At 49.3% G+C, this 22,593-nt stretch overlaps 1 protein-coding gene across 2 annotated transcripts in view; it reads left to right on the top strand.

Moving 5' to 3' along the window:
* Positions 1 to 22,593, top strand: part of CENPI (centromere protein I) — a 508,210-nt gene that overhangs the window by 476,974 nt on the left and 8,643 nt on the right. For both annotated transcript variants that reach the window (XM_086964635.1, XM_086964636.1), the window contains exon 20: positions 13,880 to 13,921. In XM_086964635.1, coding sequence (XP_086820761.1) covers positions 13,880 to 13,921 — 42 coding nt within the window. The remainder of the gene's footprint in view (positions 1 to 13,879; positions 13,922 to 22,593) is intronic.

Below are 22,593 nucleotides of genomic sequence, written 5' to 3' on the forward strand. Positions count from 1 at the left end.
GCTTTCTTGGGACATGTCCTACCCTATATGGGGTACATGTAGATAGCCCTGTCTTACGCTTGGAAGGTTCCTCGTCCCTCCTGGTGTTGCTGCATTGCGATGGTGCGGTTTTTGGTCCTTACTAGGGCATGGCTTGGCAGTCTTACGGTGTTGTACTGCAGTGTTTTGCCCTTTGCCTGCCGTTCGCTCTGGTCCTTTGTCTTCTGAGGGAATAGTTTTCCTATGTGACGGTCTGGTCCGTCCTCCTTTTTTTTCTCCTCTTATCTTGTAGCTGATCGCACTTCTTTGTGGATCGGTTCTGTCCGGAGAGGTCCCCTTCGGGGTTGTTCGGGACATTTTGCTAGCCCTACCCTTGTTCTAAGTCCGATGTGGTCTGGGCGTTTAGTTTTGTGGTGCTTGTCAGCGGCTGCCCCACCTGCTCTTCTGTTCAGTGGCCGGAGGCCTTGGTGTGGGCCCTGGTGCTCCTGCTTCTTGTCCTGTGGGTCATTGTCAGGTTACGTTCTTATTCTGCCATATTGCTGAAGTGCTGTTCTGTCTTGTCTGTTGACTTTGAACTATGACGGGCTCGGCTGCCCACTGCACTGGGTACTTTTCCCGCTGGAGGGCTTTGCCGCGCTTCTGCCTCTTCTCCTTGGAGTCTGTGGGTAGCTCTTCTCCCTTGGTACTCCTGTGTTGCCCGTACCCTTGGGGCTTCCGGTGGAGGTTCCTGGTACATTAACTGGGCATGAGGTGTTCTGGCCTCCTTCGTATTGCCTTGTTGTCTCCTGTTGCTGAAGGCTGGATGACCTTTTTGTCGTTCTCACACATCCCCTTGGGGCAGGTGTTTTCCTCGATGTTGAGGTTCTCTTCCGCTTTGGCCCTGTGACTCCTCCCCTGTTGAGGTGGACTAGGTTGTTTTTCCCTGTCCCCATGAGTGGTCCCCTGTTGGGGGTTTTGTGCTTGTTCGAGCTGGAGAGGTCATATCGCAGACCCTCCTCCTCCTTGGGTATGGCTAGGGTATCTATTCTACGTTAAGGAATCTGCGGCTAGTAGTCTCTAGCAGATGTACGAGTTACTTACCTTTGGTAATAATGTATCTGGTAGAAACGATTCTAGCCACAGATTCATCCATGATCTGCCTTTCCTCCCTGTTCTGCGAGGACCTTACCTTGGTCTTCTGCACTCACCTGCCTCAGGACGGCTGTCCTCTGCGAGTGCCCTGCCTTACACCCCCCAGGGGGATGCTCGCCTTGCTCTTGCTCCATTTCTTCCTTTCTGGTGGTTGGGTTATGTATTCCTGGGTTCTTCTGTGCCCCTGCACCTTGGTCTCCAGTACGGGGTTCACTCGTGCTCTGCTTCCTTGTGTTGCTTGCACTTCTGAATCTCGCAGTCCTTGGGGTTGAGATCCCTTGGCTGGATCTCGACCCTCTATTCTTGTTAGGAGATCCTCCCTGCTGGTGTTGTCTGGGGGTGAATTGTCGTTGCTCTTCCATTCTGGCCTTGGAACCCGTCTTTGTTCTGGGCGGTGGTTGCAGAACTCTTCGTCTGCACCGCATTTTTTCCCATGCTTCCCGCCCCCGGGGAGGCTGTTGTATTTGTCTGCAGGCTTGCATACGGTAGCTGCGCTCTGTTCTTTCATTCCATGACTTGGTGCCTATGTACCTGGCACTATTCTGGATGGTGCTGTTCCTCACCATTTGTTTCTTTCCCTTCTGTTTAGCTGGGTTTTCGGACACTGCTCCAGTATTCTCACAGTTTTGTTTGTGAAGGTACTGCGTTGTGGCGCGCAAAAGTTCTCCGAAGAAAACTGACTTAGGCGCGCCGGGATGGGACTTGTGTATCTTCGCTGATGTCAGGGCGAAGTCACTTGGTGCCGTCCCCCGGCGCGCAAGGATGCTGTGGCAGAATTTTTTTTCGGATCCAGTCTCACGCCTGGGGGTAATTCTACGTGAAGGAATCTGCGGCTAGAATCGTCTCTATCAGATACATCGTTACCAAAGGTATGCAACTCGTACAACAAGATATCAAGGGTAGAAGAAGCAATATTGTTTGCATTTATGAAGGCTATGGCTGCAGTGATTGTATAGTGAATTGTAGGTTAAGTCTGGAACCTGCATAATATACATCCAAAGTCTGAGGAAAACACAGTGGCCTTCCGTATTTCACTGCGTTCACTGAAGGGTCAATGGATTTGAAAGTTGCTAGCACATCGAACGTGATCCGGGTTACAAACGCAACCATAGTCAACAGATTTTCTTACGTCTTAAAATACAGACCCAGAGACCAATTATTTGTCCATTCTTGAATGTAAATTGATCTGGTCATCAATAAGGTTGTCTGTAGGTTTAATGAAATAATGAAACTGGTATGTAACTTTTTAAAACAATTTAGCCTGGTCAGAAAAAATAACTGGCTTGAAAGTTGGCTTCCAAAAGTGTTTTTATAAAAATGCATTCAATTGCCGTTTACTCTCATGCTCACTAAACCCTTGGAGAGTGAGCAATTGACAATACATTTATTCTGTCTCTGACATCAGTTAGCAGTATGTGTTTTCCCTTCAATCATGCTACTACTTCAAATGAATCTTCTGTCGCTGCAGCAGGTCCGGGTTCTCCACTTGAACCATTGCAATCTGTACCTCGTTTCATGGAGATAGTGGGGGCAGTTGAAGCTGTTCAGCTTGCTGACCAAAGTTTTGGATGTCATTCTGGCTGCCATGTGCCCTTCCATGAAGTCTATTTACGCCTGTTGCATTGGACAAATTTGTGACCTGGTGTGGAGTCTACAGAACAGACCCTTTACAAGCCAAGCTGACAGATATTTTGTTATTTGTTTTATCTTTAGCCCAGGGAGACCTTTCAGTGGGCACTAATTAAAGTTATGTTCGAGGCATATGAGCTGTAGATAGTACACTGTGCATTAGATCGCCACCTGGTGTTGGGCTCGGATGATTGCAGGTTGTTGTCTTCTTGGAAGAAGTCTTTGCTAGTCCCGATAGGTGACTCCTCCCTTGGACAATACTGCGCATGGGCATCGGCTCAATCCTCAGATTGTTTTTTTCCGCCACTGGGTTCGGATGAAAGTTTCTCTGCTCCGGTCAGAAACAGTTTTTCTGCAACTTTGACGCGCAGAACTTCATAAAACAATTACTACCTGCCTTTGACATCGACAGCGGCACCTTTCGACGCCAAAGTTTCCATTCCGGTCATCCAAGTGGGCCTCTGGGCCTATCGACGCCGTGCGGCCTACACCATATGGAAAGGACTCCACTCCGAAAATGCCCGAAATGTCAAGCAAAGTTTCCACATAGCGACCACCACGAGGTCTGTAACCTCTGTCTGTCGCCGGACCACAACGAGTCGACCTGCACAGCCTGTGCTTCCTTCCGCTCGAAGAAAACCATCCGAGACCGGAGGGCCAGTCGACATGAGATGAGATCAGCCCCAGCGCCGGAAGACATCTTTGACGACGAGCCTCCACTCATTCCCGAGGAAGACTCACCGGATCTCCAGATCGTCTCCAAGGCAGATGACTCAGACGACTCCATTCCATCGGGTCTGCGCGTGAGTACTACTGCCCCTACACCACATACGTCCAAGCAGAAGGCAAAGGTCAGCGCTCCGCCCGCTGGGCCCAGTCGAGACCGATCATCTACTTCGAAAGTCCGCCTTCCGGCTCGACTCCGAAGAAATCTTCCACGCCTTCCGGTGCCTCGGCTCCGAAACAAGGTCCACCGACTTCCGGTGCCTCGTCACCGAACAAGACTCTGCCGACACTGAAGCCAAAACACCCTTCGGCTCAGACACTGAAAGAAGTGCCGACACCGAAACATGTTTCGGCCCCAAAACCGAAACCAAAAGACGCACCGGCACCGAAGCCGCACACGGTGCCGAAAACCACAAAGACTGATTCTGAGGCCTCCGAACCCCCGAACATGCCTTCCAAGACAAAATCGACGCCTTCGGTGCCAAAACCTAAGCCACTGGACCCTCTAATACCTCCTAAGGCTAAAGACACTCGACAACCTACGCCGGCACCGAAAAAACCAGCGCCAAAGAGGTTGCGTCTCAAGAGGACCTTTTTCAACCAGATCCTCAACAGAAAAAAATCTTCATCGACCCGAAGAACAGTCATATTGGTGCCACACCACTCAAGAAGAGACCTGCAGCTACACCACCTACACCTATGGTTCCTGCCAAGGACTGTGCAACCTCTCCTCTGCACTTTTCCTTTCCTGTCTCTCCTTCTCCCGCTCTTCCCTATGTTTCACCTCAAAACTCTCCTATACAATCTCCATTATCACATTCACCGCAGAATGATGATGAATATGATTTAGGTGGAGGGGACAGGGAAGGAGACACTACATACCCTGAAGGTGAGGGCACATGGACTTTTCCATATACAAAACCTGCGCCTGGGTGGGGGTTTCCATACCCTGCAAATGACCCTGATGTTCCTGAGGCACCCTCATACCCATTTGAACCTTCTCCTCCTGAGGATACTATTGGGTTTGGCCAGCTGATCAACAGAGCTGCTACATACCATGGTGTCCCCATGCATTCTGAGGCCTTTGAGGAAGATTTTCTCTTAGATACTTTTGAGCAGTCTCAGAGATCCGCTCAAATTCTTCCCATGATCAAAGGGGTGGTTAAGCATGCTATTGAGTTCTTTAAAGATCCTGTGCGTACCAGAATTTTAAACCCCAGAATTGAAAAGAAATCTAGACCTGCACCCTCAAATCCCAGTCTATATTAAAGGACACCTACCACTAGACTCATTAGTGCTGTCCAACGCACGTAACCGGGCCATTTCTCAGACTTCTGGTGAAGCACCCCCGACAGACAAAGAATCCAAGATTATTGATGCGTCAGGCAACAGAATAGCTGCGCAGGCTTCCAATATATGGCGCATAGCTAATACGCAAGCCCTCCTCTCCCGTTATGATAGGGCTCACTCGACCATTTGGAGAAATTGCTTGAACACTTCCCAGATCAGTACAAAGACCAAGCTCCTGACCTCATACAGTAAGGCAAGGTAATATCTAACGTTTCCATCAAATGTGCACTAGATGCCGCAGACACAGCATCTAGGGCTATTTATACCAGTGTCGTTATTAGGAGACATGCGTGGCTACGCATTTCGGGGTTCAAACAGGAAGTACAAACCATCATTTTGAACCAGCCTTTTAACCAAAACCAGTTATTTGGTCCGGAGGTAGACACTACACTCGAAAAAATGAAAAAAGACCGACACTGACAAGGGGGCCTTACAGTCTACCCCAGCTCGAGGCTCCTTTCCTCGCTCCTTTTACAGAGGCGGCTCTAAACAAACTGGAACAGACGCTAACATGTCTTTCAAGACGCAAACCTCCTCTACCAAGAGTTACTATCGAGGAGGATACAGAGGCAATAATACCAAGGGCAGAGGTAGAGGTAATAACACTCTAGCCTCTTCCGCCCCTAAGCAATGACTTCCCTGCGCTCCTCCCGCAGCATTCCACTCCTGTAGGGGGCAGACTGACACAGTTCCTGCCTGTCTGGAACTCCATTACAACAGATAAATGGGTAAGACCGATTATCCAACATGGCTACTGCCTAGAACTTACAGCAACCCCTCCACACATACCTCCCAGATAGCATCCAATGTCTACCGATCATCTAGCTCTGCTCCAGCAAGAGGTTCTATCCCTTCTACAGAAGGGTGCGATTCAGATAGTCCCTTTACAGGAACAAGGGACAGGGGTTTACTTGTTGTACTTTCTAATTCCCAAAAAAGACGGGACCTTGAGACCGATTCTAGACCTCAGGCCCCTCAACCATTACATACAATCAGATCATTTTCATATGATCACTCTGCAACAAGTGCTTCCACTGCTGCAACAGGGAGACTTCCTTGCTACACTAGATCTGAAAGACGCCTATTTTCACATCCCTATACATCCTGCTCACCGGAAATACCTACGGTTTGTACTGGAAGGACAACACTATCAGTTCACGGTCCTTCCATTTGAAGTGACAACGGCACCAAGAGTATTCACGAAGTGCCTAGCAGTCGTAGCAGCACATCTGAGAAGACAACAGATCCATGTCTTCCCTTATCTAGACAATTGGCTCATAAAAGCCAAATCGGCCAGCCAGTGCGTTGCGCACACACACACCAAACGATCCAAATGCTGCACAACCTAGGGTTTACAATAAACGACACCAAGTCGCACCTAGAGCCTTCGCACGTACACCAGTATCTAGGGGCTACAATAGACACGTCTACAGCTCTAGCTTATCCCAGTCCAGCCAGGATACAGAGCATTCAAAACGTAGTTGCTATTTTTCAACACCAACAATCTCTCCCAGCCAGAGTGTTCATGAAACTCATATGTATGATGGCATCTTGCATCTTCATAGTTCCACACGCAAGATTTCAAATGCGTCCGTTACAAGAGTGTCTAGCACGAAAGTGGAACCATGCTCACGGTCAATTAACAGACCTGGTGTTGGTGGACAGCCGCACACATCGCTCTCTGCAGTGGTGGAACACCAAAAACCTTACAAAGGGGCGGCAGTTCCTAGAGCCAGTTCCACAAGTAGTGCTCACAACAGACTCATCCCGCACAGGATGGGGAGCTCATCTCCTACGACATACCACTCCGGGTCAATGGACCTCTCAACAGCGGCTACTCCATATCAACCATCTCGAGCTGCTAGCAATATTCCTAGCACTCAAGTCCTTCCAACTTCATGTGCAAGGCAAGGCTGTCCTCATCCGGACGGACAATATGACAGCCATGTACTACATTAAAAAACAGGGGGGGACTCTATGCAACTGTCCCAGCATGCACAAGGTATTTCGAGATGGGCCATTACTCAAAACATACATCTGTTAGTAGAACACCTTCCAGGAGTTCAGAATCAGATAGCAGATCTGTTGAGTCGACAGTCACAACAGATTCACGAATGGGAATTGCATCCACAAGTTCTTCAGCCATTCTTCTAACAGTGGGGGTCATCCACACATAGACCTGTTTGCCACCCTCGAAAATACAAAATACCCAGCCTTCGCCGCCAGGTTTCCGCACCCACTGTCCGAAGGCAATGCCTGGTCAGGCAGATTTGCGTACGCTTTTCCGCCTCTCCCACTAATTCCATTAGTGGTGCGCAAGCTCAGACAACAGTCTCTCAAACTAATCCTTGTAGCTCCCACGTGGGCACGCCAACCGTGGTTCACCACGCTGTTGGAACTCTCTCTAGTTCCACACCAAAAGCTGCGGCTAACTCCTTCTCTGTTAACACAGAACCATGGCGAAATCAGGCACCCACACCCGCACCAACTGAATCTAGCGATCTGGCTCATGAAGAACCTAGAGTTTGGTTACTTAAACCTACCACCAGACTGTATGGCCATTTTTGAAGAAGCCAGGAAACCCACTACCAGAGCCTGTTACGCTGCTAAATGGAAGAGATTCGCAATGTATTGCACGCATAATCAAATTGACTCCCTGGATGCCTCCATCCAGAATATAATTTGTTACTGTCTACATCTACAAAGATCTAATTTGGCATATTCTTCCATACGCCTGCACCTTGCAGCAATTGCAGCTTATTTACAGAACAAACAACATCTGTCTCTCTTCAGAGTTCCCGTGATTAAAGCGTTCATGGAAGGCTTAAAAAGGCTAATCCCACCCAGGTTGCCTCCTTCTCCTGTGTGGAACCTGAATCTTGTCCTTACCAGACTTATGGGACCCCCTTTCGAGCCCCTACATAGATGCGAGCTGCAATTCCTAACATGGAAAACTGCTTTCCTTGTTGCGATCACCTCTCTCGAAGAGTAAGTGAAATACAAGCTTTCAGTATACAAGAACCGTTTTTTCAAATACATCCCAACAAAGTGGTTCTTAGGCCTAATCCAACATTTCTCCCAAAAGTCGTCACTCCTTTTCACCTCAGTCTGTCGAGCTACCTGTGTTTTTCCAAAACCCAGACTCAGTAGCAGAAAGGGCTTTACACACCCTAGATGTTAATAGAGCTCTAGTCTACTACACCGACAGGACTAAGTCATTTCGAAAAACTAAACAACCGTTTGTCGCTTTCTCTCCTCCGCACAAAGGCAACCCCAACTCCAAAGGCGGGATTGCACGGTGGATTGTAAAGTGTATACAAATATGCTATATAAAAGCTAAACGTACACTAACAGTTCCTCCTAGAGCGCACTCCACTCGCAAAATAGGAGCCTCTAGGGCTTTCTTAGGAAATATACCACTAGAGGACATATGCAAGGCAGCAACATTGTCTACACCACACACCTTCACTAAACACTATTGTGTTGATGTGCAAGCCAAGCAGCAAGCTGCTGTAGGCCAAGCTGTCCTTAGAACTCTTTCAAACTACTGCAACGGATACAGGTGACCACCGCTATAGGGGATACGGCTGCACAATCGATGCACAGTGTACTATCTGCAGCTCATGCCTCGAACGGAAAATGCTATTTACCAGTATGCATCTGTTCTTGGCATGTAGAGCTGCAGAGTAGTACACGCCCTCCGGCCTCACCGGGACTTGTGTCCGTTCCAGTTCTCATCTTACTTAGATGCGTACGCATAAACATCCTTCTTTTCTTTACTTCTACTGACTCCATCATTTCCCATTATGGCGAAAAACAATCTGAGGATGGAGCCGATGCCATGCGCAGTATTGTCCAAGGGAGGAGTCACCTATCAGGACTAGCAAAGACTTCTTCAAAGAAGACAACAACCTGCAATCATCCGAGCCCAACACCAGGTGGCGATCTAATGCACAGTGTACTACTCTGCAGCTCTACATTCCAAGAACAGATGCATACTGGTAAGTAGCATTTTCCTTATTGGCCCTTTCAGTCTGTCTGTGCTTGCCAGACTAGCAGCATTTGTTTCAATCGCTTTTTGTGATGTGGTGTTTTAAAGGTGTTAAACATGTTCTCTCCCAAACAGTTTGTGATGCCGCAGTGGGATATTCACTTGGTTCTGACATTTCTTATGTGTACTCCCTTCAAGCCAGTGCACTGCTGCTTGTTACAACAACAAAGCTTGTCTCTTATTATGATCACATTGGCTTGTCGCATGAGTGAGCTCCAGGCTTGCCCATGTACCTCCCCTACACCAACTTTTTTCAAGACAAGCTGGTGCTGAGGAGCTGGGCTGTCTTCTTTCCTGAAAGTTGTGACTTATTTCCTTGTTGAACTGAAGTATACAAAAAGTGATAGTTAAATGCTTGAATTATTTTCAGTGACTAGTAATTACTCTTTCCACATGACAGGTAATGGTTATTTTACACAACATGCCACCTCAGTTTGGACGTAGCCATATGCAAACCAGTCTCTTGACCTTTCTCCAATAGAGACAGTCCAGCCTGAACTGCCAGGCCAGGTCCTCACTGAATCTGAACGCAAGCAACCCAAGATCGGTTTTGTATACTTTTTTAAAATTCTTTTCTTGTGGGGCAATCCATCACCCTCCCAAAGTTCTTTGCCCACCTCCTCCTCCAAAGCGGAGGGGAAGACTCCATTGGCTGGAACCCAAAAGTGATTGATGCTTTTTCATCCATAGTGCCAAAGACCATTGGGTGAATGATCAGTTTTTTGTGGCGTTCAAAGAAAGGTTAGACGGTGCAGAAAAGGACTAATCCTGATGGATATTCCTTTGCAATAAGATCTGCTATACAGAAGCCAAAAGGCAACCTCCTGAAGCACTAAGGGCCCATGTAATCATGGCAAAGGCTGCCACTGCTGAATTAATATCTGGAGTCCCTGCTCTGCACATCTGTCAGGCTGCATCATGGGTCTGTGCACACGTTCACGAAAGGCTACTACCTTGACAGTCTGGTCTGACGGAAAGGGCACTTTGCGTTTTAGGTCCTGTAGGAATTTTGGGTCTGGACCCAATCCACAGTCATCCACCTTTTTCCCCGTCAGTTGTCGAGTTTTTTTTTCTGTTTTTTTTTGCAAAGTGTTTTACACAACGCATGGAACTATGTTCCTTAAAGTTCTTGGATTAACCCTCGTAGGGACAGTTGCAATTAAAGGTCTGAGACAGATCCCCCACAAGGTATGCCTCTGGTTTTTGAGTTTGCTGCCCATCTCCAAGGCGACCCTGGAACGCAAAGTTGTATGTTGCCGAACACTGAAAGAAGTTTTAGAAGGTCTTCTCGAAGTTGAAGCACAGAGCTGTTCCCCCTTTTGAGTCTGTTCCTGCAATATGTCCTCATCATGGTCCAAGTTTTCAGAGAAGCCTAAGAGGAAGCACAAACAGGCCACTCTCAACCTAAGAAGTTGCAAGGACGTCCGGGTGACTTGCGGTCTCACTCAGCTCCCATGCTGAGGAGCCAATACTGCAACTGATTCCGATACACCACGTGTTTCCAGGTCCATTGGACATATTTTTAGAGATGCTTTGTTGCAAATTTTGTCACTCCTCCGGCATCCTTTGGTGTGCTCTCAGGCTCCAAGGAGCTGCAGAGGTCTCCAGTTGGGTTACCACTGCAGGTCAGCTGTCTGTGCCTCCTGAACATGCCTCGAGTTCATCTCCAAAGTCAGAGGAAACTTCCAATCCTCTATCAAAATCCACACTGGTCTCTTTGGCTCACTGGCACTGATGCTGCTGGAGTAAGACCCATTTATGTTCTTCTATCCAACTCCGAGTTGAATTCATCTCAGCCTGATTGAGGGCATGTCTTGAACCCGTGCTAACAGACCTGGCCCTAGTGCAATCCAATTCAGACAGAACCATGCATTTGCGTTGAAGTCACACCCCAGAACTTCTACAACATTTTGACTCTGACTTTGATCAGAGCAACCCACCTTTGGAAATGACATTGGAGATGATGGATATTTTCCTCAAAACTATGACAATCTATACATGGACTTGCAGAAGGCCAGTGGGTTAAGCACTTCCCCATTCCCTGTGGTATGTTCTCCCCCTGAATCATCAACAGAAGAGTGCCCCCTTTGCCATAGTAATGAGACAGAAATCAAGAGGGATTTGATATACAACTGCCAGCTATTGAAGTCAAAACTAATGTACTGACCAAGGTTTTGCAACCTGCACAAACTTCATTTGAACCCATATTTCTATTCCATGAAACCATAAATGACACTTTTAGGCACCTGGTCTAATCCTTGTTCCTGTCCCGAGTGCAAAGGTAAGGTTTCCAGACATCACAAGCCGCCCCTTGGTGACCCTGACACTTGATTAAGCACCCTGCACTAGAAAGTTTGGTGGTTCAGGTGATTGAAGCCCAACTTATTCTCCACTACTCCCCCAGTCAAAACTAATTGTGGCATTCGGGAAGCAGATTATTTCCTCAGCCAGCCTGGCCTTCCAATCAGTTAAGGCCAGCTGGTTGGTGAGATCTTTCTGACTGTCCCCAAAGAATTTAGAGCCACTCTGACTCAAACTGTTCAGGGTGGTCAGTATGTTGAAAAATATACCATCCAGAATGGGCTGGACACTTCTGACTGCTTGGGCAGAGCAATTGGCACAAGCGTGGTGCTTCGGAGACATGCTTGGCTGAGATCTACAGGCTTCTCAGGTGATATGCAAATCTTTTTATTGGACAGGTTTGATGGATCTCGCTCAGTTGTGAGAAGGGCGGTTTAGTGTTGGAATGCTTTACAGAAAGCCAGGTCACAGCACTTCTTTGGGCCTTTCCACCCCTGTGAGACTGTACCCTCAACAGTTTTGCCCCTTTAGTGGCTACTTCAGAGAGTTGGTGAACCTGAACTCTGCCAAGGCCCACCGCCCCCACAATAGGCACCTTGGTCCTTTAAAGGGTGGAGAAGAGGTAGATGACTTCTAGGGCATCCGGGGTGGCGTACTATCCTGTACCTCTCCCTTGCTTAGTTTCCTCCAAGCTGCTTTAGCTTACCTGTAGTGGCACACAACCACTATGTTGGAGGAATGATCTGACATTAAGCCCATGACTGCCAAAAGATAACATCTGATGTATGGGTCCTTTAGATTGTTCAATGAATCTATGCACAGCAATTCCTTTTAGACCCGCCACCCAATCCACGCTCATTAAATTTAAATTATTATTAGGCCAGGGGTTGGCGGGCTAATGGGGGGTGTTGGGTTTCACCAAACCTGAAATTGTATTTCTGGTCAAACATGGGTAGATGGATTTTTGGTCTTCTTAATTGTCTAATGCCTGCAAACAATTTATTGTTTTTATCATTTAATGATCTCCCCCAAAATGCTGCTCTAATGTATTTTTAGAGCTGTCCTGTCACAAGACGGTTCTGTTTTAACTCGGCAGGCCGCTGCTTCATGAAACCTAGTTTAAATTCGGAATGCCTAATCTTAAGATAAGATCCCCATATAGTGCTGATCTCCATCTCACAGCACTATTTTTGATTCCTGCTGTTCTGTCTGGAGAAGTACTTAATCACCGCAGTTTAGTCCCCTTTACTAGCAAAAGCTATTTCTTACCTTTGAATTATTGCATGTTAAAAATGGCACCCATAAACACTGCTTTTTTTAAATGTTTGTAAACTGGGGATTATATCCTACGCAGCCAGGATGATAGCCATTCAGACGCTTCTCTTTCTGTTAATAAACAATGTTCACTGATCAGTCAAAACCAAGTGTAGATGGACTTTATAAGCATATCTGCTATGTTGGAGGATGATTTGATTGCATTTACATGCAGACTCCAACAGCAGATTCTATGATTGATTGACATAGGTTTGACAATACTGCCGATTTAAAGCAGCAGCACTTTAAAACTATACATGACCTCTACTATTCACCCAGGACGTTCCATGCGTTAGGACTGTGTTGATTCTCGTTGGGTTAGCTGCAGACAGTTGGATGCAGATGTGATTAATGTGTTTGCAACTTATGTCTGGAGCAATTTTAAATCCTGATTTTTATGTAACGTAAGATAATAACTGGGCTTTAATGTACTCCTTTGGCTAAGATCCGAATGTTGGGTATAGGTGATCACTCATTACTCAAGGTGAAGGCTATTTTTCTGTTAACTTTCTTAATTGAGCGTTTAGGTATAGCCAAGGGCTGGTTAGTCCAAGAGTCTTCTCGTATTTACCACTGTTGGAATACATTTAACAATGAAACTAGCCATCATGGAGATCCAGCATAAGCGGAAATATTGTATAAGGTTGTGGAGACCCGTCTCTTTCTGTCCTATTAATACACTTGTAGAGTAAAAATGAACGCAGTATAGCTGGTGGGACCTATTTTTATTTATTGTATGTCCTTTTCTTACTAAATGTTTGTGCTCCTATGTTTTTTGTAATCTACAATAAAAAAGTTAATCTGGTCTCGACACACTACCCCCTTATTGTATTTCCATTGGAACGTTCACGGCCTCTCAATTGGTAGCAGCACTTGGAGGTAGTGAGGCGAGATGTAGTATCATGCACCGATGCTGTCATTCCCACTGATGACTGGAGTATCAGTAAATTAGTCGAGTTTTTTGCCTCCGCCAGACACACCATTTGTGAAGTTTACAAAATTTTCGGTCAGCATGTGTTGCTCATAGTATTTACGTTTAGAAATGTGCACCAAGGATTGAACGTGAAATGTTGCTACGTGCTATGTTTAATAGAGCTTTTGACAGTTTTCAGGTTTTTTTACACTACCTGTTGTGTTCTGTCTGCACACAGTAGCTTTTGTGCTCACATTTATTGTCCGTCTCTTCAAACAATGTTTATACAAAAAGATACCCTTGCTTTAAAACCTGACCATCTCACAATTCTATTATCCGTGCCCACATCGGATGTGTAAGGGTAGAAGGGATCGTTGTTCTACTGGTATTCTTCACTTTCAGATTTCACGAATGTATTAGTCCTCAAATGCTTGTCTAAGACAATTATCGATAATAATATGAATTTTAATATTTTTTTGTCATAGGGATTTAAGCAACCTAAAACCTTGTCGCTAAGCTTAATTAAGGTAAGAATTTCCTAAATCCTGTTTTGAATTAATGTTTTGATTATGTGAGTTAAATGGAGAGGCAAACCCATGGGTTCTGTTCAAGCTATAAGTGTTGTGTTTCTGATGGATACTTCTGCTTGCAAATTCTCGCCTTTTGATTAGATGTAGGTGGCACACTGGACCTGAAAGCTTTACATATCCCTCCTGTGCTGGTATGGGGTGCTGGCTTTATCTCTGCTGCAGAAGCTATGGCAGAATGACATCACTGGAGCCATATAGCTTCCACCCCAATGCACTAATATCAGTTCCTTTTTTAGGTCTCGCCTGTCGATGCGCATGCGCATCGAGCAAGCGAGAGTATTGGGACTTATCCACTCTTTATCCCAACTTGCAAGGAATCGTGGCGATTCCTTGCAGTGCCCGTGACTTTTAAGCTCAATGCGCATGCGCATTGAGCTTAAAAGCGCGTGCACATGCCCCAGCCGCCTCCCTTGCCTACTCTCCCGCCCCCTCACTTCTTGATTGCACGGCCGCTAGGCCGTGCCTCCCCTACTCCTCCTCCTACTCTCCTCCCCTCCCGTCTGTTCCCGCACTCCTCCCACACCCCCGCTCCGCCCCCTCACTCTCTCTGCCCGCCCGCTCTCCACTCTATCAGGCAGCCAGCCGCACTCCTCCCACACCCCCGCCCTGCCCCCTCACTCTCTCTGCCCGCCCGCTCTCCACTCCATCAGGCAGCCAGCTTCAGGAGAGCAATCCAGACTTGCAGCATCCGTGCTGTCGCTGTACTTGTACTCACAGTGCAAGCCCCCAGTGCACCACAGTCCAGACTTGCAGCAGCCCTGCTGTCCTGTACCTGTACTCACAGTGCAAGCACCCAGTGCAGCCCAATCCAGACTTGCAGCAGCCGTACTGCCGCTGTACTCGTACTCACACTGAGATCAAGCAGTGCATCTTCTTAATCCCTACTTGCACAACTCCCTACTTTTTCATTACCAGGACACCAAGCAGTTGTCCAGCCTTGCAACCTGACCTGCAGCGCCCCCTTACGTCCCAGTACCGAAGCACACACACATACAGTCCCGTCACTACCCTAACTGTCGGACGCGTCCCAGCATCACTAGTTTGTGGCACTCACCCTAGACCCCCCGAAAACAGCAGCGCCGTGTCCCGCTGCTCGCATTCTTCCCTGACAGCACCGTGCATCTTGCCCGCCTCCGGCTCGAAGGAGATTATCCCCCACAGCTGCCCCGGAGCGTGGCGGGAGGAGGGGCAGGGACCAGATAGACTCGCAGCCTCCCTCCGTCCAATCGCATCGTCTGCAATCTGGTATCAATAATTTAATTTATAGGCACGATAAACGCTCCCAGCTCTGGCCGGTGGGGGTATTTGCTCAGCGTTTTTGCATCTGTCTAATTTGATGTGGTGTAATTGGTTATTTAGATCCGCTCCCCGGCAAGCGCCCACTCCCCCCCCCCCCCCCCCACCCCCCCAGACACCCCAGCCCGCTGCTCGCCTCAGCCCAGCCTCACGTCCCGTCACTACCCTAACTGTCGGACGCGTCCCAGCATCACTAGTTTGTGGCACTCACCCTAGACCCCCCGAAAACAGCAGCGCCGTGTCCCGCTGCTCGCATTCTTCCCTGACAGCACCGCGCATCTTGCCCGCCTCCGGCTCGAAGGAGATTATCCCCCACAGCTGCCCCGGAGCGTGGCGGGAGGAGGGGCAGGGACCAGATAGACTCGCCGCCTCCCTCCGTCCAATCGCATCGTCTGCAATCTGGTATCAATAATTTAATTTATAAGCACGATAAACGCTCCCAGCTCTGGCCGGTGGGGGTATTTGCTCAGCGTTTTTGCATCTGTCTAATTTGATGTGGTGTAATTGGTTATTTAGATCCGCTCCCCCGGCACGCGCCCACTCCCCCCCCACCCCCCCAGACACCCCAGCCCGCTGCTCGCCTCAGCCCAGCCTCACTGCCCGGGAACCTCCCGAGGAGGCGCGCGCGCCTTCAGACCTCAGTGAGGGGCGTAGGTGTCACTTTAAACACCCGCTCCAGGAACTGCGCAGGGCGTGAATAGTTACACAGCTTTAGTGCCCCTTAAAGGTGTTATACAAGGTTTTAAAGGGGGCATGCTCCCTGTATTTGTAGGTACTGGAGCCAGGATATAAATAACTTTAATGGATCAATTGTAGCGCTTTTACACTTTACGAGGCCCAAAGCGCTTTAAGGTAGAAGAGTAAGAGGTTACTCTGTTTTTTGTCTACGGATGCGCGCCTTCACATCCTCACCCCCTCATCCTCACACACCCTCACTCACCCTCACCCTCACTCACCCTCAACCCCTCACCCTCACTCACCCTCACCCACCCTCACTCACTCTCACCCACACTCACCCTCACTCACCCTCAACCCCTCACCCTCACTCATCCTCACCCACACTCACCCTCACTCACCCTCAACGCCTCACCCTCACTCACCCTCAACGCCTCACCCTCACTCACCCTCAACGCCTCACCCTCACTCACCCTCAACCCCTCACCCTCACTCACCCTCAACCCCTCACCCTCACTCACCCTCACCCCTCACCCTCACTCACCCTCAACCCCTCACCCTCACTCACCCTCACCCTCACTTACCCTCAACCCTTCACCCTCAACCCCTCACTCACCCTCACTCTCACTCACCCTCACTCACCCTCAACCCCTCAGCATCACCCTCACTCACCCTCACCCTCACTCACCCTCAGCCCCTCACCTACCCTCAACCCCTCACCCTCACCCTCACTCACCCTCACTCACCCTCAACACCTCACTCGCCCTCACCCTCACTCACCCTCAACACCTCAACCTCAACACCTCAACCTCAACCCCTCACCCTCACTCACCCTCACCCACCCTCACTCACTCTCACTCACCCTCAACCCCTCACCCTCACTCACCCTCACCCACCCTCAACCCCTCACCCTCACCCACCCTCAACCCCTCACCCTAACTCACACTCACCCTCACTCACCCTCACCCTCACTCACCCTCACCCTCACTCACCCTCACCCTCACTCACCCTCAACCCCTCACCCTCACACAGTGCAATAGGTCTCGGAGCATTTGAGTTAGAGCTTTTAGATTTGTTTATGGCTTTTTTTATTTGTAATTCTTTAGCATTGGCTACAGGAAACAAAAATGCTAAAGATTTACAAAAAAAACCCATAAACAATTCTAAAAGCACTAACTCTAATGCTGCGAGACCTATTGCATTTCCAATGCTTGTTTCCTCAGTCTTTGAAACCGATCCAGAGCTGCTTTCCGTGGATTTAAGTTTTTTAGCAGTCACGTTGTTTCACAATTTCCTTTTAAAATCCCCATCAGTGCAGTGCTTAGGAATATCTCTACCATGAAAATCGAGCATTAAACCCTGGAGCAATTGCAATAGACAGATGCCAATTTCTGATAGACTTCTTTCCTTGGATTCCCCACCTTTTGAATATTTCCGAGGCATCCCACTGGATCTAGAAACTTGTCCATAGTACCTCTGTGTCAGAAGGTGGCACCATGTGGGTCCGCACTGACTCTGTTCCACTCCAGAAGTAACTTGCGGGCCTAAACAAGCACCACTCCTGTGCACTGTCAGTTCCTTTCTTTCTGTGCCTCCAGATGTTGGATCCAGAGCTTCTCTTGTTGCTCAGAGATTCTTACCTAGTTTTGTTTTTTCTCAACATTTTCAGTATTCCTTTGATGTAACCCCTTAAGATGACCTATTGTAAAACCTGAAGACTGTCTCAAACAGATGTCTGTGACAGATCTTCACCAGGTATGCCTGTGGTCTCTGCGGTCAGGCACCTACTCCAAGACTTGTGAAGACTTTACGTCTATGAACCCAAAGGCCATCTGGGAACGTGTGTTGAAATTTTGTCGCCAAGTGCCAGAAGACAATGTCAGAGCTGCTCCTAGTCCACAACTCAATCCAGTCCCGTTCTTGGAGTTGGCAGAGCCGCTCTGAAGGCTTGTATTACTTGAATTTCAAGTCCTCCTGTAAGCGTAAGAAGTTGAAGCGGAGTTCTCCTCCTTTGCGCCATACCTACACTCCATGATGAATTGCGTGGGCAGCACCAACCATCTCGCTCTCTAAATTGGCAGACTTCCGAGACCGTTCCGAAGCTAGTTCCATTACATCCTGAATTATTGGGGCCTTCAGCCACGCCCTGCCAGATCAGAGTTCCGTGCAGATATGCTTTCAGCTCTTTGGATCTCTACAAAGGTACTCTCCACCTGCACTACTGCCAGTTCACCCACTGCACCAGCTGAACCCTCTTGGCCACTTCGCTCCTTGGCTCGAGTTCTGACACTGTCCCCAGCGCCCAAACCAACGTTCAACCCCGGAACGTTGACACCAGTGCTGAACTTATCTCCTGAGGTGGCAGTTCAGATTGTCCTCTCCGATGCCGGTCCAGCTCCAACCTCTTCAGCACTGATTCTGACAAAGACTATGACCAGGGTGATGAGTTCACTCAGCTCTGTCAAGGACAGTTGGTATGAGGGTTTGCAGGAGGCCAGTGGGCTAGATATCTCCAGAGAGACTGCTGTGTCCCCCTCTCACCTGCCATAGAATGTGCATCCTATGTAGGCCAGCAGACGTCCAAGACTTCCAGCTCTCCACCATGAAGGTGAAAACTAACGTGCTGAATGAAGACTGAGACAGGTGTCAGATTACTTCTAAACCCCATCTCCCTTTTAGCGAGGCCCTGACGGATGCCCTTCTCTATGTGCTTAGGACATGCCTTGGACCTCCTCCAGCACGGTCGCTCCCCCCATGCTCCCTGATCCCAGCTCCTGCTGACGATCGAGCCGAGACTACAGAGCTGCAACTGCATTTATTTAATTAATTCCGCCTTACGGTGTGTTTATTTGTTTATTTATTTCCGTTCCGCCTCGCGCTGCACTTCTTTAATTAATTGTGCCTTGTGGTGTGCTTATCCATTTTCGTTCCGCCTCGCGCTGCACTTCTTTAATTAATTGTGCCTTGTGGTGTGCTTATCCATTTTCGTTCCGCCTCGCGCTGCAATTATTTAATTAATTGTGCCTGCGGTGTGTTTCATTTATTTATTTCAGCCTCGCGCTGTGTTGGCTTAAGATATTTTGCCTTTAGCCCCCGGTGCCCTGTGACCCTCCATCTTGTTGTGTGTCCCCTGGCCCGCCCCTCCTCCCTGCTACCGCCTCCCAGCTGCTGCCCCTCCCACCCACGAACAGAGTGCTCCCTACCTCCTCTGACGCGCTGTGATCACCTGGACCTCCTCCAGCACGGTCGCTCCCCCCATGCTCCCTGATCCCAGCTCCTGCTGACGATCGAGCCGAGACTACAGAGCTGCAACTGCATTTATTTAATTAATTCCGCCTTACGGTGTGTTTATTTGTTTATTTATTTCCGTTCCGCCTCGCGCTGCACTTCTTTAATTAATTGTGCCTTGTGGTGTGCTTATCCATTTTCGTTCCGCCTCGCGCTGCACTTCTTTAATTAATTGTGCCTTGTGGTGTGCTTATCCATTTTCGTTCCGCCTCGCGCTGCAATTATTTAATTAATTGTGCCTGCGGTGTGTTTCATTTATTTATTTCAGCCTCGCGCTGTGTTGGCTTAAGATATTTTGCCTTTAGCCCCCGGTGCCCTGTGACCCTCCATCTTGTTGTGTGTCCCCTGGCCCGCCCCTCCTCCCTGCTACCGCCTCCCAGCTGCTGACCCTCCCACGCTCCGCCCCCTCCACCATCCATTTATGGCCAATGCCCCCACGCGCAGCGTCCACGCGCTTCGGACACGCCGAAGGTGCGCCAAAGGTAAGCCCGTCTACGCCCGTCCGCGCCTGGACCGCGCCCAGCGCCAGACCCCCTGCCCCTCGCGCTGCCCAGCCCCCCCGCGTCACCTATGATGCCGCCACCCTCCTAGCCCTTAACCCCGGCCGCTCCCCCAACTGCGTCCAAGCCGCTCCTGGACGCACCCATGGACCGTTCTCCTGCCTCTCCTGCAAATTTAGCGGCACCGACAACATCTCCGCTGCGACCACAACACAGATTCCCGACCCCAACCACCTAGAATGCATCCTTCTCAACACCCGCTCGGTCCACAGGCACGCCATTGACCTATGGAACCTACTAGACACCATCTCTCCAGACGTCGCCTTCATAACGGAAACATGGATGAACGCTTCCTCCGCCCCTGACATCGCCATCGCTATCCCTGAAGACTATAAGATCACTCGCAAGGACCGCACCGACCAGACAGGAGGAGGAATCGCTATCGTCCATAAGAAATCCATCCGCATCACCACCAGCTCCGACGCCAACCTCGCCAACTCCGAACACCTTCACTTCCAGATCCACATCGACCCCACGACCACACTCAGAGGCACCCTCCTCTACAGACCACCAGGACCACGCGCAAAATTCAGTGAAGACATCACGGACTTCATCACCCCACACGCGCTCCCCTCCAAAGACTACATCCTTCTGGGAGACCTCAACTTCCACCTTGAAAAGAGCAACGACCGCAACACCGCCACCCTCTTAGACAACCTCGCCAACCTCGGACTTAAACAACTGGTCACTTCCCCCACACACATCGCAGGTCACACTCTCGACCCCATCTTCACCTCCAGCAACCATGTCTCCTTCAGCCACACTACGGATCTCCTCTGGACTGACCACAGCTGCGTTCACTTCACCTACAACAAGCCGAAACCCATCATCCACCTCCAACCAACTCTACAAAGAAACTGGAACAAAATCACCACAGAGCAGATCTCCACATCACTCCTTCAAACCTCCCCAGCCCTCTCTTCTAATGCCAACGAAGCCGCCTCCAACCTCACCCTTTGGTTATCCAACACCGCCGACACCTTAGCACCACTGAAAAAACGTCAACACAAACTTGGCATCAAGAAGGCTTCATGGCTCAACGACGACCTCAAGAAATCCAAGAAACTGTGCCGCTCCCTTGAAAAGGCCTGGAAAAAAGACCCATCCACCAGCAACAAGGACGCCTTCAAAAGCGCCATCCGTACTCACCACCAACTGATCCGAAAAGCCAAGAAAACAGCATTCAAAGATCGACTTGACAACAACGCCCACAACAGCAAGGAACTTTTCAACATCGTCAAGGAATTTTCCAACCCCTCGGCCAACTCCAACGACATCACCCCCTCTCAAACCCTCTGCGATTCCCTAGCCTCTTTTTTCCACAACAAGATTGCTGACATCCACAACAGCTTTGACAACCAACCCGGAAGCCAACCCACCCCACCATCAACTGACCATCTTCCCCCCGTTAACACCCTTAACGCCTGGAACCCAATCTCCACTGAGGACACCATCCGCCTGATGAATTCCATCCACTCTGGATCCCCCACAGACCCATGCCCCCACCACATCTTCAACAAAGCAGACTCCGTCATAGCTCCGCACCTCCGAGACGTCATCAACTGCTCCTTCAACTCCGCTACCTTCCCAGAAGATTGGAAACACGCTGAACTCACCGCCCTTCTGAAAAAACCAACAGCAGACCCCACCGAACTCAAAAACTACCGCCCCATCTCGCTTCTTCCATTCCCGGCCAAAGTCATCGAGAAAGCTGTCAACAACCAGCTCGCCGCCTTCCTCGAAGACAACAAATCACTCGACCCCTCACAATCTGGCTTCCGAGCCAAACACAGCACTGAGACCGCCCTTATCGCAGCAACAGACGACATTCGAACTCTACTGGACAATGGAGACACAGTCGCCCTCATCCTCCTCGACCTCTCTGCAGCCTTCGACACAGTCTGCCACAGCACCCTTTTACAACGCCTCAGAAACATCGGAATCCAAGGAAAAGCACTGGAATGGATCACCTCGTTCCTCACCGGAAGAACCCAGAGAGTCCGCCTCCCACCATTCAAGTCCGAGGCCTCCGAAATCATCTGCGGCGTACCACAAGGATCCTCACTCAGTCCCACCCTCTTCAACGTATACATGAGCCCCCTCGCGGCCATCGCCCGACAACACAACCTCAACATCATCTCTTACGCGGATGACACTCAACTGATCCTATCTCTCACCAAGGACCCCAGCACCGCTAAAACTAACCTACACGAAGGAATGAAAGAAGTCGCCGAATGGATGAAACAAAGCCGTCTGAAACTGAACTCAGACAAAACAGAAGTCCTCATCTTAGGTAAATCCCCCTCTGCATGGGACAACTCCTGGTGGCCGGAAGCCCTCGGAAATGCACCCATCCCGACAGACCACGCACGGAACCTTGGCGTCATCCTGGATTCTTCACTCTCAATGAACAGACAAGTCAGCGCCGTATCCTCTTCCTGCTTTAACATTCTTCGCATGCTCAGAAAAACATTTCGCTGGATCCCCCCCGAAACAAGGAAAACAGTCACCCACGCTCTAGTCACGAGCCGACTGGACTACGGAAACACCCTCTACGCAGGTACCACCGCTAAACTCCAGAAGAAACTCCAACGAATCCAAAACGCCTCAGCCAGGATCATATTAGACATCCCACGCAACGAACACATCTCCGGTCACCTTAAAGACCTCCACTGGCTACCCGTCAATAAGAGGATCACTTTCCGTCTGCTTACCCACGCACACAAATCACTCTACGACATCGGACCAGATTGCCTCAACTCTCGACTATCCTTCTACACCCCCTCCCGC

Source organism: Lissotriton vulgaris, chromosome 4_1 (genome assembly GCF_964263255.1).
Source record: "Lissotriton vulgaris chromosome 4_1, aLisVul1.2, whole genome shotgun sequence".
Classification (NCBI taxonomy): domain Eukaryota; kingdom Metazoa; phylum Chordata; class Amphibia; order Caudata; family Salamandridae; genus Lissotriton; species Lissotriton vulgaris.